This window comes from Maylandia zebra, linkage group LG22 (assembly GCF_041146795.1).
Source record: "Maylandia zebra isolate NMK-2024a linkage group LG22, Mzebra_GT3a, whole genome shotgun sequence".
Taxonomy (NCBI): Eukaryota; Metazoa; Chordata; class Actinopteri; order Cichliformes; family Cichlidae; genus Maylandia; species Maylandia zebra.
This window is the reverse complement of record NC_135187.1, coordinates 23,720,939-23,739,057: the sequence shown is the minus strand read 5'-3', so window position 1 is coordinate 23,739,057 and position 18,119 is coordinate 23,720,939. Positions and strand designations below refer to the sequence as shown.

The following is an 18,119-nucleotide window of genomic DNA, read 5'->3' as shown; positions in this document are numbered from 1 at the left end:
TCCTCTAGGTGTTACTCAAGTCCTGGCAGAAGCACAAGAAAGCAGAGACAGGCTGATGACAGGGGGGATGAGGTCCGGGATCTTACCTCGAAGTCCAGTTCAGAGTACCGTACTCTTTTCCTCTGGAAGAGGAGGGGGGCAGGGGGAGAGAAGAAAGCATCAATGACCACCCCTCGACCACCACAGAATGCTCTTGATCTCAGTGTCTTTGTGGATCTTTCAGTGCCATTATTCAGTAACAAAAGGACGGCTAATATTCACCGGCTGCCCAACATGATACAGACATTTATTTACAAATGTCATGGGAAAAAAAGGCAAATTGTTCAGCCTATTTCAACGTAATGAGATTAGTGGAGTGGAATAACCCAGAATTACAATGAAATATAATTTCTTGGCTCACATACCCTCAAATACAATCGCTACAGCCTTGGTGTAAATCGTCTTCTCTGCTATTTTTGGAGAATTTGTTGAAGACATCCAGATTAAAAAAGCTGCCACAAACATGTGGGGGATGTGTTTCATCCTCTAATCTTGTTTGGACCCCACCGCTCTCATCTTAAGTGCTTCTTTAGCTATAGTGAGTGGCACACAAGCCGCCAATTTAACAGCTGCAGACATTTCCAACTCATCTGGCCCCGACATTGCACTGAATTACATTCCATCTCTGACTTCCTCTCTGGCTCTCACTGTCTGCCAGATTTGCATTTGGCAGGGAGAGGAGCTGCTCTCTACAGTTAGTTAAAAGCAGTATTCATTCTTTGATAGGGCAGAGTTGCTGATCTGATGCTACGGCGGCCAAGGTTTTTAAAACGGAGAGAAATGCAAACAGATAGAGAGGCAAGTTTCTCCCGGGATGTCCTATTGCCTTTGAGAATTCAACCATTCCCTCTTTTATTATCGCGGAATCCTTACCTTAAACAGAGATATTCCATGATTGAATTAGCTTTGCAATATGGCAGGCATGCAACATGCATATACGTGTGCAGTATATTGCATGTTTTGATGGAAACACACAGAAAGCAACAGCTAACTCACTCATACAAAAATCATATGGGATTCTGTCCTTCTACACTTTGCTGTTCAGATGGCACGGTGGTGCTGCGGTGTTGTTCGTTTGAACTTCCCGGATCTCGATAGCACGATTATTGGATAGTATGCTTAGTGAGTCATTTTCACACTCTGATATACATCACTTGGAGTTTAAACATACAAGCTTCTGAATCAACAGTACATTTGACACCCTAAGTACTTTTTCACAATCTTTCCACGACACGTCTTCCTGTTGCAATTGGAAAGTAAAACACGGATTTAATCCTCAGAGGCACTCTCTGACATCCATCTCCGAATCAAACATATCCTAACAGGGTGAAATTGTAGCAGTAAATTACATCCGGTTTCTCTTCAGTTTTTTTTTTCTTCTTTTTTCCATATTCATGAGTGGACTCGTTACTCATCTGACAGTGATTTTTTATGAGTCTTAATGACTCGTCCTTAAAGTCCTTTGCCCCGAGTGAAGTATTTTTACTTTTAGAGTGAAAATGTTGCATCCAATGTCTTTAATCAACCTTCAGCAGTCAGCAAGATGCCATTAAGGGAAGATCTAAAGTGTGTATTTGTGCATGTGACTATGTAAAGTATGTCAGTGAGTGTTTGCAAAAATTAAGGTGGGCTGAAAGACATTCACCAGGGAATTTTTTTTACTCTGATCCTGTCAGTCTTGGTCCATCTGCTGCAAAGCCCTGTACCATTAGGAAGTGGAGGGGGGTATCACACACATATTAAAATCACTCATACAGAGACACTAAACTATGAAGCTGTCTGTCATTATGAGAATAACTTATTTCAATGGTCATCCTCTCAAAGAGCAGCTATAAATACTACTCATCTGAAAATAGCAGCTGTTATAGCAGACTTATACTTAGGCACACAACTGTGTTATTATCACAGTGTACTGTTACTCTAGAAGATAGACAGCATGTATTAGAAACTCACGAAATTTGAACTAACACGTTTGAAGGCCGCACTTACGGAACTATGAGGCATGTGAATAGACATTTTTCTTCTTTACACGTGTTTGGTATTGATAGATTGATGATAACAGTTAGTTTAGAAATGAAGACCATCTAGTTGTTCCTAAAGTTAAGTGAAATGTCAGATAGATCAAGATGTCTTACTTTTCCTGGTGTAAATGAACTTGTTTTGAGAGGACGGTCGATGCAATGAGTGGATCTGAATTTTTCTTTTTAAAAAAAAAAGATTCCACAGGCATTAATGACTGTGAATCCTTCCACTCCTCGTTATCAACCCACTTATAACTTTACTTACATTATCACAACCTGAATAGCTATCACTGTAAAATTCAGGGAGACAGTGGAAAAAAACTCAACCAGCGTTGCCTTTATTCCCTTTGTCCTCAACCTATCACCCACCTCCAGGGATCCTGCTGAGAGGCTGGTGTTGGCATTGGTGCTGCCCAGGTTGCGTGGCAGGGTCCTGGTTCTCTCCACTGTTGTTCCCCCTGTCAGAATCTGTCTGACTGAAGGTCTCTGGCCCGGCTTTAGCTGCAAAGAATTCCCATGGGAATGCATATGTCCTCCATGGGAGTGCACAAGACCACCCTGAGGCATCAAGTGGCCCTGCCCATGGGGCAATGTTTTGATCGTCCCAAAGGAGCGGTTGAGGTTCATGGTGATGTTCATGTCACCCACACTGGATGGCACAAAATCTGCCGGATAGGCCTCACTCTCTGCCGGGTGAAGGGTCAGAGGAGAGGGAGGTGGCGGGAAGGGAGGATCCTCCACTGCAATGTTGAGAGGCTTGTCCTCACCCCCCAGTCCCAGGCCTCCTCCTTGGGAGGAGGGTGTTGCAGGTTTGAAAGTGACTGTCCTGCGAGGTAAGACCATGTAGTCCCCCTCTCCTCCACCACCCCCCTCTCCTCCGTCTCCCCCACCCCCTCCGCTTCCAGCACTTCCGTCCTGGGAGGTGTTGGATGAAGCCGGAGGTCGAGCCCAGCCCAGGCCACTCTCGGTGCACAGGTAGATCGGAGCGCCGCCGCGTTGCTGTCCCTGTTGTCTCTGCTGGTCCACATTCACTTCCTTCTTTAGGGGGGTCTCACTCAGCTCATTGAGGCCTCCCAGAGGTGGAACCTTGCAGATAAAAAAACAAACAAAAAAACCCCAATAAAATTGTTTTTTTGCAAGCAGAATTTTTTTCGATAAACTATATTCTTTTTTATTTCTTTAGCAATCCCGCTTAACTTCATACAATGAGACACATTCCATCTCTTTTTGTCGTGTTCAACTTCAAAATTGTGTTCAAAATTTAATGTTAATATAATGTCCAGCAGGAAGTTGAAAAATGAATGAGCTAATCTGTTTGGAAGTTTAGAAACTTTAATTGTGTACCTGTACAATAAGGTTAGGAGGGGGGATGTTCCCTGGGAGAGTGCTGAAGTTGACCCCTACTCCGCCCTCCTGATGGGCTGCCAGCTTAGGATCGTCCTCATCATCCAGGGAGATGCGGGAAAGGGTCCCAGTGATAGTGGCTGGGTTACAGGTGTTCACCTCTTTGAAAATGACTGCAGTGAGACGAGGGAGGCATAAGGATTTGGAAAGAGACAGCAAAGAGAATGGAAGATAGGCAAGAGATACGCGAGAAGGAATTTGGATAGTTGGTGAAAGGAGAAATATAGTGAAGGTGAAAAGTTTACAGGTGGGTGTGAATAGAGAAGGTGGGCGGGGGGGGGGGGGGCAATTGGGTTGAGGAATAGATATTGAACGGAAGAGAATAAATATATTTAATTCCAAAGAGAACACAACTGACAAGAGGTGTGCAACGCAGAGACAGACAGCATAAATTAAATTAAACTGATACTGAAATATACTTGCAGCTATAAAACAGCCTCAAGATACAATGCATCTCTAAAGAAAAATGTGATTTTCTCATGTTGTGCTTGGTATACAGTGACTGACTTTTTGTTTCTGACACTGTGACCTTAAATCTCAGAGTAATGTCCTTGGTGAAAAATGCTATGTAAAACCCAGTGCTTTTCTCTTGCCTGCTTTCACATACTGACGTACATCTATATGCACTAGAGGAAGTGTTTTGAGCATTAACGTATGCGTGTGTTTCACAATACTGTTAATAGCACAACACAAAACCTGCTTGCAGTGGCTGTGAATTAGTTTTCATGCTCATTAATCATAAGAGAAGCTCAGACACTCCACACTTCTAGAAGAGTTACTGCATAACTAATCCGGACATGCTTATGAAAGACAATCTTCTGTCACAGCTATCATCAATCACACACACACACATATATCAAACCATCTGGAAATTCATGCCAGATATCATGCTCATTCTGTCACCATCAGAGGAGTAGATATTTACATGGCCCCAAATCCCAATTTTTAGACCAAAGTAGGAGCTCAGACTGTTTTCATACAAGCTGTATTGATTTAACAGAATGTCAGGCTAGACATTTGATCAAAAATTGAAGCCGGATCCTGCTGAGGGTGAATGCAGCAAAAGCACACTGGCTTACTACAACTGTCATTTCCTCTGTTCCATCATCCCGTTGGTGCAAACTGACAGGTTGGATTGGAACAGGTTTTGGAGAAATCTGACCAATCTGCTCCCATCACGTCTGCAACAAACAGTGGATGGCTCAGAGAAAGACCTATAGACGAATCCCGTGTTGTTTTTGTGTGTGTTGTGTTCTAAAGTACCGGTGCTGTTTTTTTGCTGATGCAGAGTGGAAGTGAAGACATTTACACTGACAATGAAAGCAAGGATATTTAAATTAATCACTGTCAGGGGGGCAGTGAAAGTAGTCGCTATGAATGTGGAAGTTAGTCTCAAAGGACCAGAGGATCAGAAATTAATTACTACATAGCCTTAGGGGGAAAAAAAGAACACAAATGTCTTGTGTGTGGAATACGTGTTATATACAACAGATTAACTGGTTTAAACCTAGCAGAAAGATTCCAGGTAAAGCCTGAGATCGATGTAATGACGTTACCTACTGGTGAAGCTTTAAGTAGGCGCTTTCAACCAGCGCTTTCTTGTTGTTATGAAAACCAGATGTAACAACCGAGGGGTTGATCTGACCGTGAAACCGAGGAAAGCAGCATGCTCGCTGGCCAAAAAGATGTGACTGGTGATGAGAATATAGTCAGTACTTCTCTTTTTTCACTTGAATGGTGATGATTTTAATTTTGTAACTCATAATAATGTATAATTTTACAACTTAACCTACCAATTTAGCCCATAAAGTTGTCATAAAAACGGTCACAAAGCCAGGAGCTAGTTTTATGGAAGTCTATGGGACAATAGCGATAGGAAAGGCAGGTTTAATGTCAACCTTTGCTGACTTGATTTTTGAGACGTGGAAGCTACATTCTACAAGTTCAGGGCCAAGAAGTTCAGTCACTAGTTTCAAGTATTATTCAATACATGAAGTTCATAAAAATGATAAAGCGGCATATGATTTACAATGCAATGGCAGTTCTCTTGTGTTTCAGTGTGTAGCATCCATTGGTTTCTTGGTTAGATCTCGCCCATGCTCATCATGTTTGGCCTCGAAACTCTAAGCTGCTTAGAGTGAAACTTTCAGAAGGCCTTTGCTGACACATACGTCAAGTCAGAATTGAATGGTCTACTTTTAAACTGGGGAACGTCTTACTACGCGAGTACTGAATTTCAGAAAGATAAGAAAGATGAGCTATTTGTACAGGTTTAAAGTTTGGCTAGAAAATATAGGAAGGCACCCACTAGAAATAGATACAGTATGTAGGGTGGTGCCATCATCAGCAAAGACACAATCAGACCCCAAAACTGTTCAATAGATGGAGTAAACGAATATGGCTTTCAGCTGGATTCGTCTATAGGAGCTCTTAGAGTTTACGGACACATCAGGCAGTATTTATTAGGTCAGTAAGGTGCAAAACTTACATGGGTGTCCTCTCTCTGCAAGGGTTTTGGGAGGGAGTGGAGGGGTGGGAGGGTGGAGTGACTCTTTGTTAATATTTCAAAGCACAACACACACTTATACTGTGGTACATCTGTAACACATCCAAACACCCACACAGGAGCATTGTCGACTAACGAGTGAAACAGGTCTGAACACATTGAGGAGTGTTATTATCATGCACAATTAAGCACAGTCTCATCCAAACATATGCTCGCTGAGCACTTATTGGGCAGAATCAGTGTGATTGATAAGGCATAATAATTTGCTGCGCCGAGATGTAGCGCATCATCTCCTGTCATTTCATCAACACATGCGGCAGCAAGCTAAGAATGAAACAGCTTGCAATGCTAATCCTGTGTGGGACAAAGGAACAGCGAAGAGAATGGAGACAAAAGGAGAAGGAGGGAAAGCGAAATCAGGTAGAAGGGAGAGCTCACCTGTTTGACAAGCCAAGTCAACGTCCTTCTCAAAATCCGTCTGACGTAGAAGGCGGGGTAGGCGGCGGGGGAGAGAGGAGGCACAATTAATTTGTGCATTTGTGCAACAGGAAGCACACGTGTCCGAGCGAGCGACTGGATCTCAAATGGATATGATGTATCCAATGACTCTCATGCTCTGATTTAACTCTATAGAAAAGGACCTGATCCCAATCTGCCACTTTATATGAGTCAATTAGTAATCCTCTCCATAAACAGAACAAAACAAAACAAAAAAGATGCACTGAAAATGTTCAGTTTTTCCTTCTTTGCAATGAACTCATCCCAACGCCTTTTCTAACCAAAAAAAGAACAGAGGAAAAAGCTACATTTTGTCTAAGGCCTACACAACCGCTGCTTTTTTCGTGATGTTTATCAGTTCACAGCAGCATATCCAAAACAGACTTTGAGAGAGACGAGCAGAAGGCTGTGAGGTACGTAATGCTTCTGTATGCCTCATCAGTCACCTCGCTATCATCTGAATGGAAACAGGGACAGAAATTTACACAGCAGCTAAACTATTATCTGCTGTTCCAGCTGAAGCAAAACTTTGCAGCTTCCTAGCAAGGATGAGAAAAAATATATATAATGTTAGAATGCAATCCATTGACAGGAGCGAAGAAAACACAAACTTACACACAACACTGCTTTTAACCTGTACTCAATATTCAGATTTTATGTAGATAAAGTACTTCGGGCACAACCAAATCTGATGTTTAGTTGCTTTGATATCTCGTACTTCACTCGAGCGATGCAGGGCGGCACTGCTCCTTGGGGTAAAGAAACCCAGAGGCTGGTGAGTTGAATGAAGAAGCTCTCTTTCCAGAATGGCCACCACTCAAGTTTTTCTGAATTTTAGTAAAAATGAAGCCTATTGCTATGCAGATGCGATCCTCCCATTTCTCACTATAGAGCCTCGTCCCGTCCTCAGCGGGATTCACTTACAAAAGCCTTTGTTTGGATAATAAACTACAGATTTCAGACAGTTTGGGCATGCCACAGAGGCAAGGAGAAGAGGAAAAGGGCGGAAATGAAAAACTGAAAGAGAGAATGAGAGAGTTTGCAAAGGTCTCAAAGGAGCAGAAAAGCTCTTAGTACGCAAATCACCCGCAGCACCATAAATGGTTCTCTACTAAATGGACAAATGAGAATATTAAGAAAAAAAAACAAAAAACCAAAGCTCTCCTCTCTTTTTGTCTCTTTCATCCACATTGAGAAAAAAAAAACAAATCATCTTTATTCTAACCATTATGCACTCTCTCTGCAACTGCCTCACAGGTTACGTACACTGAGTCATCAACATCAACTAAATAATATAAGGGAACAGACTGCAGCATATACTGAGGGAGCACACGTTAATGTACACGTTCCTGTAGTCAGTTAAGTCTCTTAGACATCACAACTATTACTGCAGTACATACACTTAAAGGTGCGATATGTAAGAAACACAAACTTTGGTAAAACTACAACTTTGCTTCTTGCTAACAGTTAGCTTATAGCATCAGAGTGCACAGGGGTACAGCAAAAGGCAATTTGGGTCTTTACTAGAGCTCAACCGATATAGGTGTTTAAGACGGACACTGATGCTTATTGATTTTAAAAAGCTGAGATATTGGCCCTATGGCTGTATTTTTGTCAGGCTCTAGTCTTCACAGGTTTAATGTACATTAAAACATAACTAAGGGCTAATTATTGGACCTCTATGTACCTTTTTAAAATGTCAAAATATGACATATACGATCTTGTAATAGGACAAGACAGGTTACAAATCTGAGTACATTTCCAAGCATAGGTACAGAAATGTCTAAATCTAGAAATATCTACTTCTGTAACATTTCAAAAATGTCACCAGGGGTGATTTCCCTAAAGTACAAAAACACCCATCAAGAGTACAGTGGCAACTGTACCAAACCACTGTATCTCTGAATGTACAATATGGCTCTTTACTGTCCAACAGTGTGTGTGTGTATGTATATGTATATATATATATATATATATATATATATATATATATATATATATATATATATATATATATATATATATATATATATATATTTATATTAGGGGTGCAACGATACACAAAATTCACGGTTCGGTTCGGTTCGATACTTTGGTGTCACGGTTCGATATTTTTTCGATACAAAAAAAATGTTCATGCCTTTTTAATTTGTCATTTATTAAAATTATAAATATATATTTTAACTCAAAAGTACAGTTTTTAAATTTAACCCTAACCCTTGTGCGTGTTTTTTATTTTGACAGCGAATGCGCACCTGCGGACCACTTATGTGCAGCCCTGGTTATTTAGCTCATCATATTGCAGCCACAGAAATTCTTTTGTCCATGAAACCATAAAGCTGCACTTTCTTTTTGCCTTATAGTCTGATTTGTCATAACTTCTCCGTTTTGTGGTAAGCTTTTCTTTGGCTGTCACTTCTTCACCCTGACCTGTCTTATTTGGCTCAGCAGAACTGAAATGCTTTTACACACTCACTCACATAAGCTCAGCGATTCTCTGCGCGATCAACCTCTCACATGTTTAAGCTTGCTGCGGGAGATTTCACTTGTCATGTTTGCATAGTAAGCTAACGATTAATAAGACGATGTCAGAGGAATTGGTGCACAAATTATCATCACTCACAGATCAGTGCTGTCGCTCTCTATACACAGTTCACATGATTGCAAAGTGAAAGCAAAAAAACAAGCGCAAATTCAAACGCGACTTCAATATGTCACATATTGACAGTGGCTCACCGATGCCAATGACATAATTACCCAGCTACATTTCCGAAAGAATGCAAAAGCATTGACATATATTTTTCCTACAATAGCCCGACGGGCAGGGCAGAGATAGATTTTGGTAGCCCGACTGAAAAAATCGCTAGCTCCAGGACGTCGGGCTAGCGATATTGCAAGCCCTGTATCTGATTGAGGAATCACTCATCTTTGGAAAAGAGAGTTTATTACAGAGAAATGTCTCTTTCCAAAATAAAAGCTATACTATCCGCTTCTTCTGGGCTATATTCTCAGCAGCATAAGGAGAATCATGTGCTAACAGCTGTCTAAATAACTCGGCTAAAGTTAGTAGCATGCTTGTTGTTTTTGTCTTTGCACTACGATGATGTCGGTGTAAATGTGCAGTCATATTCGTTGTGTTCCCGCTAGTGCTTTCAGGTTAATCTCGTTGAAATGACCTTAACGCCACAACACGGCAAATCTCCGTTAACGAGCTACCGCCGATCACTCCGTGCATGGGGCTAGACGGCCAACACGTTAACGAGCTAGCTGCGCTAACACACTAGTTCACACCAATGTAATTGAGCATTGCATGGCACATTCAACATACTGTTTTACTTTAGTCCATGACTCGCTTACCTTCAGGGTCATACGTCACATGAAAACCAAAATAATTCCAAACGCCAGATCTGAATGAGGTTCAATTTGCCTGTTGTAAGGAGAGCTTAACTTCTGTCTCGCTAGCTTGCCCTGTGCTTCTCCTTCTGACTATGCTGTCTGTGTTGAGCGCTCAGTGGATCTGCGCTCGACAGTGCAGCCTAGGCGGAGTAGTCGAACACAGATTCACTGAGCGCTCAACACAGACAGCATCGACAGAAGGAAAATTGATAAAATAAATTACAAATGTTGTATTGTTCGATACATATGCGTACCGAACCGAAAGCACTGTATCGAACGGTTCAATATCGATATGAATATCGTTGCACCCCTAATAAATATATATATAAATATATATATATATATATATATATATATATATATATATATATATATATATATATATATATATATATATATATATATATATATATATACACACAAATCCTAAAGTGTATTTTTCTTGGGTTGGGCTTATTTTGCTATTTCAGAGCACAGTAATGGTAGGGCTTTCACTGTTTCCCATCTTTCCATTAAGTTAAGAGACTGCTTACAGTAGCTCCAGAAAGCTCCAAAGCAGTGAGTGTTGAGTGGTTAACATTTTCTCATCCATCTCTCAGGAAGAACCTGTCAAAACGCTCAAGTAATCCTGTAGCATTTATTAATAAATGTTGCTTTACATATTGCACCTTTTCTACTTACGGATTTGACTATTTCTACCAACAATGGGTTTTTTTTGGTTACATACTGGTTGGCTGCTGATGTGATTATGGGCGTGGTTATGGTTGTTGTTGAGGATGGGGGTATGCTCATTAACATGGCTCAATGCGTGGCTGTGGTTGCCATGGGTCAGACTGTGGTAACAGCCTTGCTGGGATGTCTGGTGGCACGCTGGTGGGAGCGGCTGTGCGTGGCAACCTGATAAGCACAGTGATGTGCCGTAACGCAAAGACCCGCTCTGCTTTCCACAGGCGCTCACATTTGCACATTTCTGATGATATATATAAAAAAAGAATTAATGAAAAACATAAAGTTGAAATGTTAAAAGAGGACATCTAACCAGCTTTGCAAAGAACAGTGCTGATTTTTAATCAGAATTTAGCTAATCAAATAAATTTCCAGAGACAGCTTTGATTCCGTTTTAACAAGAGGGTGTAGCTGCAGTTCTACATCTTTACGCTGACTCTAAATGTCAAGGGTTTAACATGCTAATGAGATTTGTGAATATACCAAGAGCACCTGAGAGAATGGTGTTCACTGTAATTATGATGCAGCTATAACTGGTGGCAACCTCGTCAAATTATCCATCACAATTAATGTTCTCAAGGGTGCTGCGTCTCTCACACAGCCGCTCTCCGTGCATATGTGCAGTCTGAAAAGACATCCTCAAAGTCGCACGTATTTAGACAAGAAAAGTTAAGAAAAAACAAGAGCACCTGTCTGTCTAATGCACTGTCGCTGGCACACTGATGAGCCAACACACACCATGATAATACAGTTTACCCAAAATTAAACATTCCAGTTAGACTGTAAAGGAAAACAGAGAGTGAGAGTGTGGCGCGATGGCTTCATTGAGCAGAGCGATGGCTCCAAAGTTTAATCTTGAAAACCTCAGAGGAGCATTCAGAAACCCATAATCGTTACCGCAAACAGGTCTGAGGGAGAAATAAAGGGAATAGAGATGAGGGCTGCTCATTCTCTCATGGTTGTGGTGTTACTATACTGTCATTGCTGGGGCAGGTCAAGTCTCTATGATTTATCACACTATTAATAACATCTGGAACGCACACAATAACCTTACAGCTTATAGCTCTGCGGTCTTTTAGAAAAAAGAAAAAAGATGAAGGACTTTCAGTTAGAAGAACATAAAAGTGCTGAAATGTCTGTTGTGATAAAATATGATTAGAGGCTGTGATGTATAGACCAACAAGCTCCCACTCCCGAGTTGTCACACACTGATGCCTGGTGAGGACCGGACGATTTCACAACAGCTTTATTTCAATGCGCAGGTTAGTCCAACTCAGTTTGTCGGGTGTCTTTCAGTGCTCGTATGTCAAAAGACGGGAGTGAGAATATGTTTTAACAGCAAATGACAATGAAATGATATAATAGCAGGGGACTGTAGGTGAAACAGCAGACATTAGTTTCAGGCTGGAAACTAGACAAGCTTCAAGTGAAATTTCATTTTTCTGGGATGATGTCACATATAAAAAAAAGACACTGCTTAATGCATGAACCCCTGTTAAGGTAAAGATGGTTAAGGAGAAAACGAGAAAGCCAGGTGCAAGTTTGATCACGTCTATAATGGCATCATGCTTCGCTCTGCTGGAATTGGAGCTCGCGGGGAAAAGCTTCAGCCTGGTTAATGTTAGTCTGAGGCAAATGGACTGCAATGTGGGATGAAATGGAGTGCTATTCACCATGATCTGCACCTGTCCATTCTTGCAGGAGTCTGGTGAGTTTTCGCTGTCGTCTTTACATCCCCCCATTCGACAGCGCACTGCGTCCTGCACCTGGGGGTTGGAAGGGGGATGCGGGAGAGGGTAGGGTGGAAACAGAGAGAGGGAAGGAGGGGCGGGGAGGATGATGAGGGAGAGGAAAAGATGATGCAAAGGAAAGAAGTTAGTGGAGGAACTTTTCCTTAAGTTAGTTTGGCAAACATTGGAGCGTGGGGACCATGCTCCTTAAACAACGTACATGCTTCATCTATATCGCCGCAATGGCAAGTGTACGGTGAATACCAACTTATGCAAAAAGTCCCATTGTTCATGAGGAAACTCGGCTTGCAGATTATATAACAGTTATAGGAGCGGTATAGAAAGCTCATAGAATACTTTGAAAGTGAAAAATTTGAGCCTAGTGATTACTGTTCACAGCACTAATTAAAATTAACAGCACGGTATGTACTGTAGATGTTCTAAACCCGAGGCCTTTCCTGTGCTATGCTGTTTTTTCCTTATCCTCCCACATACTGTATCTAAGTAAACACACACCAGCGCGCTGTCAAAGGGCCGCTCCTTGTAACAAAGAACAAATCCCCCCCCTATCGCGATTTGTATTACAGGTATCCTGGTTAGTTGCTGAGGAAGTAGCAGCACATCGGGCGGTCTCCTCGTCTATGTACGCGAGTGGACTGCGTCCACGTCTGCATGGACTGGTTTATCCCCTCCATTGTTTCATTTTGTTTATTATTTCCTTTTATATCCATACTCATCCTCAGTGGCCTTTGTTGCCTGTTCTGTGTTAGTGCGCGAGTGTTTGTGTGTATGTGAGTGCGTGCACTGGCACCCAATGCACCTCATTTCTATTTCAAAGAGAAATGCCCCACTATGGATACCTACCTCTCTCTCTCTCTCTTTCCACATTCCTCTCTATTTCCTCCTCCCCCACTATCATCCCCTGCTTCGCTTCTAAATCACAGTTTCCTCTCACAGATCTCTGCGTGCGTTCCCTTCCTCACCACCTAACTTTAACTTAGTTCCTCCATCACAAGACGCTCCCCTTTCTGCCGTTTACATAATATCACACTTTATGCTACCTTCTCTCTGTTTTTGTTGCACTGTAATACATCCTGATCCCCCCCACCCTCCCTCTATTACTTCCTCCGTTGCGGCACTCCCCTCTGTCTGTTGTTCTGCAGCTACGAAGGATTTACGCTCACTCTTGCAAGAGGATTTTCATACATTTACAATAAATAATTCCTGGATTTACGGTACCCTGATCCCTGCCGCTTTTGTGGTATTGATTTAATGCAGCTAAGCATTCAGAGCATTTAAAAATTCACTTACAGTATGCAGTTCGTTCAATATCATAATGATCTCTTTGACAGAGGTTGCGTTGCGCGCCGCGTACATGCATCGGAAACAGATGACATATTTACAGTTATGGAAAACTGATGACATTGTAAAATCCATTAATTGTAGCCAGAGCAGTTGTGAGCGATGCCATATTGAATAAGTGTACACACACTGGCATGTGTGCCATTGTCTGTCTCAAGGGCAAGAATACATGTATGTCCATAATGAGTTTAAAATCCGGGATCCCTGGGGACACAGTAAAGCCTGTGGCAAACAGGCACTTGGGGCTATTAGTTAGGGACTTATCGTCTTATTTCATACAGCATCATAGTAAGCTCCTTAAAGCAGACTTGGATCAGATGGACAATGCCGCACTATCCTACTGCATTATGAAGAAGTAGTGCCGCAGCACAGGACATGAATACCGTGCTAATCCTTCTCGCGTCTGATCCGCTTGTGTTCTGACGTGACTTCATACTGACCCCAGAAGCTAACGTGACATTTAAGAAAATGAATCCCGGCATCCCAGCAAAGCCAGCGACTATCTCCGAGTTCACTGTGTGCTGCAGAGTTAGAATAAATTCAAAAAATGCGTGGCATCCACACAACAAATGCTCAACAGGAGGAGGGGGAGGAAGAGACTGGACTCACCTCTCGGCGCATGGCGCAGTGGACGGTGATGATAACAAAGCCTTGAACAGAGTCAAAGACGGCAAAGAGAACCTAGAGGAGATAAATGAGATGCTCCTGTTAGTTAGTGCACATTTGTTTAATACTGCAGTGGTTCTAAAACATTTTAAACCATGGCATCCCCCTTAATTTTAAGTTGTTTTATATTACTGTGCAAATGCTTAAACTTCAACAAACCATTGAATGAAATAAATGCAAGCACATATTAACTAACTGTATCGTACTTGTTTCCTTCAAAAGTAAAATTAGCTGAGAGTGCAAAATTTAAAATATTATAATATCCGCACTTGAATTCTCTGTAGTGTACCACATGGTGCTGTGGCACCCACTCTATTGTTATTTTGTGTTGTAATGAATCATTAGAGAAACCCTCATATAATAACAAAATGAGTCAGTAGTCATGATTATTCATAATAAATCATCACAGTCAATACTCTCACTCACTGTTTGTGTTGCTTACTTGTGATCTTGACAGTGGGAATTGCTTGTTTTAAAGTAAAATAAGATTATTTTCATATTGACCTATTTTTCCACTGGCCGGTTCTTTATTTATACATGATATTATTTGTCCCCAAATTTGCTAATTTGTCAAGATATGAGACTCGAACATGTAGACTGGGAAAAACAAAAAGTCTCTATTTTTTATGGTTGTTTCATTTTAACAGTGAGAGACAGAATATTGCTTAAAAATCCAGAAAAAAACATGAAACTCATTTGCATCTCTTTGAGTGAAATATGTATTTGACCAGAGACATTTATTTGTAGTTAGTCACCAGGTTTGCGCACATCTCAGGAAGATTTTGGTCCATTCCTCTTTACAGAAACTCTAAACCCTTTAAATTTGGCTTTGGGTTGTTTGGAGGAAGAATCAGCTTCCTCCACAGATAGGACTGAGATCTGGGCTCCATGACCTTACCTTGTTTTTTCTTTAGCCACTATTTTGTTGCTGTGGAGACATGTTTTGGGTCATTGTCATGCTGGAAGTCCCATCCAATTCAATTCAATTTTATTTATACAGCACCAAATCACAACAACAACAGTCACCTCAAGGTGCTTTATATTGTAAGGTAGACCTAACAATAATATATATAGAGAAAAACCCAACAATCAAATGACCCCCTTATGAGCAAGCATGTTGGCAACAATGGGAAGGAAAAACTCCCTTTTAACAGGAAGAAACCTCCAGCAGAACTAGGCTCAGGGAGGGAGGCAATCTGCCGTGACTGGTTGGGGTGTGAGAAGGAAGGCAGGATAAAATACATGCTTTGGAAGAAAGCCAGAGATTAATAACACGTATGATTCACTGCAGAGAGGTCTATTAACACATAATGAGTAGGAAAGGTGACTGAAGAAGAAATACTCAGTCCATCATGGGAATCCCCCAGCAGCCTACACCTACTGCAGCATAACTAAGGGAGGATCCACGATTCACCTTCAGTGTTCTGGCTTAGGGAATGAGGCCCTGTCCACTGGTTTCTCAGTGCAGTGAGGTTTTCCTGTACCCTTAGCAGAAATACAGTCCCAAAGTTTAATGTTTCCACCTCTGTGCTTGATTGTGGGGATGGTGTTCTTTGGGTCATGCTCAACTTTTCTCTTTCAAACTTAAGATGCGCCTTCATGAGCAGGGGGACTTGTAATCCTGCAACATTTCAGTCCATTATTGGGGAATGTGTTATCCGTAGTGTTCCTGGTGACTGCGGTAAAACTTCCTTCAGATCATTAACAAGCTCCTCCCGTGTAGGTTTAGGCTGATCCACCACCTATCTCATGATCATCCTCACACTATGAGCCATGATCTTGTACGGAGCTCCAGACCGAGGACAAATGATGATTATTTTATATTTCTTCCATTTCTGAATATTTCCACCAGCAGTTGCCACATTCTCACCAAGTTTTTTGCCATTGGTCTGACGTCCTTTTATAGCTCTTTGGTTGTGGAGAGGTTGGGATGGAAAAAACTGATTAAGTGGACCGATGTGCTTTATGCACATAACAAGTGGAGATCAGGACTATCTATAATTGATTGACTGATTGATTATATATGATCTGCACACAGCCTATCTGTGAAAGCCATAATTCTAAGTTTAGGGGATCAAACGCTTATTTCACCAAGTCACATGAAAATAAATTTATAACATAATCTGATATGTTTTTTTTCTGGATTGTTGGTTGATATTCTATCGCTCTACTGATATAAAAATAGAAACTATTTATTTCTTCATAAGTGAGCAAACTCACAAATTCAGCAGGGGATCAGATAACTATTTCCAACACTGCATCTTTATCGTTTGACTATTCAAGAACAAACAGCAGTGAATGTGCAAATACTTCATCTATATCTGTGACACAGCAGGTGTTTCTTAAACTTTCAGAGGGCTCCCACCATTTAAAAGCAGCTTATCCATGGTGTCTCAAAGCTACAGATGAGTGTCTTGCATGCATTGGTGTTGTGAGACACATCACCTGGAAGAGTGTGGAGCGCCGGTCAGTTATGGCCAGGACCGCTGACATCCAGGTTAACGCTAGCAGCGGGAGAACCACACAGGAGCTCCACAGAGATGCCCTGTCAGAGAGGAAAGAAGGAGACAGAAGTCGGGGCAGAGGAGGAGGAAAGGAGGGAATGAACAAGGGATTCAGTCTCAAACCAAACCAGATGAGTCATATCTGGTAAGTCACATAACTCAACTTCTCACACACATACACTCATGTAAACATGGAGATGAGGCATAGTTTCACAGCAGTGGGCAATTTGAAACTGATTGGCACACTGGGATTTGAATCAGACTTAATATTCCCACCGATAAATGGAAGATGATGTGTAATCATGTAGATAGTTTTGGACTGGCAGTTGCTCACAATTACATAGTTGATGCACACTAAGTGCCATGCTGGTAGACTGTGAAGACAATGGGCAGAAGCCCACCGAGGAGGGGGAAGACAAGTCACTGACAAGTACTGACATCGGGTTTCTGAGGTACAAGAATGTGTGTGCATGTCTGACTGTAACAGCACCACAAAGATAGACACCAATTTAAAATGTTCATGCTGTCTGAGCACATATTCACGGTTTTATAACTGTCCAATAAAAAAGACGGACAGCTCCGTCTAGCTACATGGAAAAATACGCAAGTCCCCGTTGATGTGCAAAACGAGCAAAAGCGAATAAAGAACAATAAATTATAGTGATGTATCTGCTCTTCTCCTGTGAACTCCCTGTGGTGCTGACTGCGGTTGTAACCAAACGTCATAATCCAGCAGAGCAACAAACTCCAAGAAATTTTTACATACAAGAAATAAAAATAATGAGAGTAAAAAAGAGGTATGATTCATATGAATTGAATGTTCCATAAGACTAATAAAGCTGATCCTACGTTTTACATATTAAAGTAGCATTTTTGCCCATCACTAATAAATCAATCTTGTGTGGGTGTGTGTTCTTTGCCTTGACAGCTTATACAGTCGAGCTAGTGACAATCTGTCAGGTAAATGTCAAAGTAAGCAAGTAAGTAAACCACCTGAAGTCCAATATGACTTGTATATGTCTGAGACTTAGGTATAAGGAACAATGACTATAGTCAGGGGTGCACATAAGTGGTCCGCAGGTGCACATTCGCTGTCAAAATAAAAGACGTGCACCAGATAAGAAGTTGCCACGAGCGTTTGCGTACATATAAAAGGGACTGTTTTTATCCGCGAGAGTGGGATTTTCACGGCATATTCTGCACCACATCTCTGTGCGTTCATCATTTGTTTGAAGCCAGCTCGCCTCCTGCAACCACTTTTCCGAGA

At 41.5% G+C, this 18,119-nt stretch overlaps 1 protein-coding gene across 20 annotated transcripts in view; it reads right to left on the bottom strand.

The window, feature by feature from the left end:
• Positions 1-18,119, bottom strand: part of adgrb2 (adhesion G protein-coupled receptor B2) — a 269,007-nt gene that overhangs the window by 20,020 nt on the left and 230,868 nt on the right. For 13 of the 20 annotated variants that reach the window (XR_013095411.1, XR_001167489.3, XR_013095409.1 and 10 more), the window contains 9 exons: positions 16,794-16,893; positions 14,292-14,363; positions 12,264-12,356; positions 10,592-10,834; positions 6,409-6,448; positions 5,953-5,967; positions 3,405-3,577; positions 2,430-3,146; positions 87-122 (listed from right to left, as the gene is read on the bottom strand). Coding sequence is in view for 17 of the 20 variants with exons in the window: in XM_012918227.3 (XP_012773681.1) it covers positions 87-122; positions 2,430-3,146; positions 3,405-3,577; positions 5,953-5,967; positions 6,409-6,448; positions 10,592-10,834; positions 12,264-12,356; positions 14,292-14,363; positions 16,794-16,893 (1,489 nt within the window). In the remaining 3 variants the exon portion in view is untranslated. The remainder of the gene's footprint in view (positions 1-86; positions 123-2,429; positions 3,147-3,404; positions 3,578-5,952; positions 5,968-6,408; positions 6,449-10,591; positions 10,835-12,263; positions 12,357-14,291; positions 14,364-16,793; positions 16,894-18,119) is intronic. The other 7 variants (XM_012918220.3, XM_012918231.3, XM_012918234.3 and 4 more) reach the window with 7 other exon arrangements.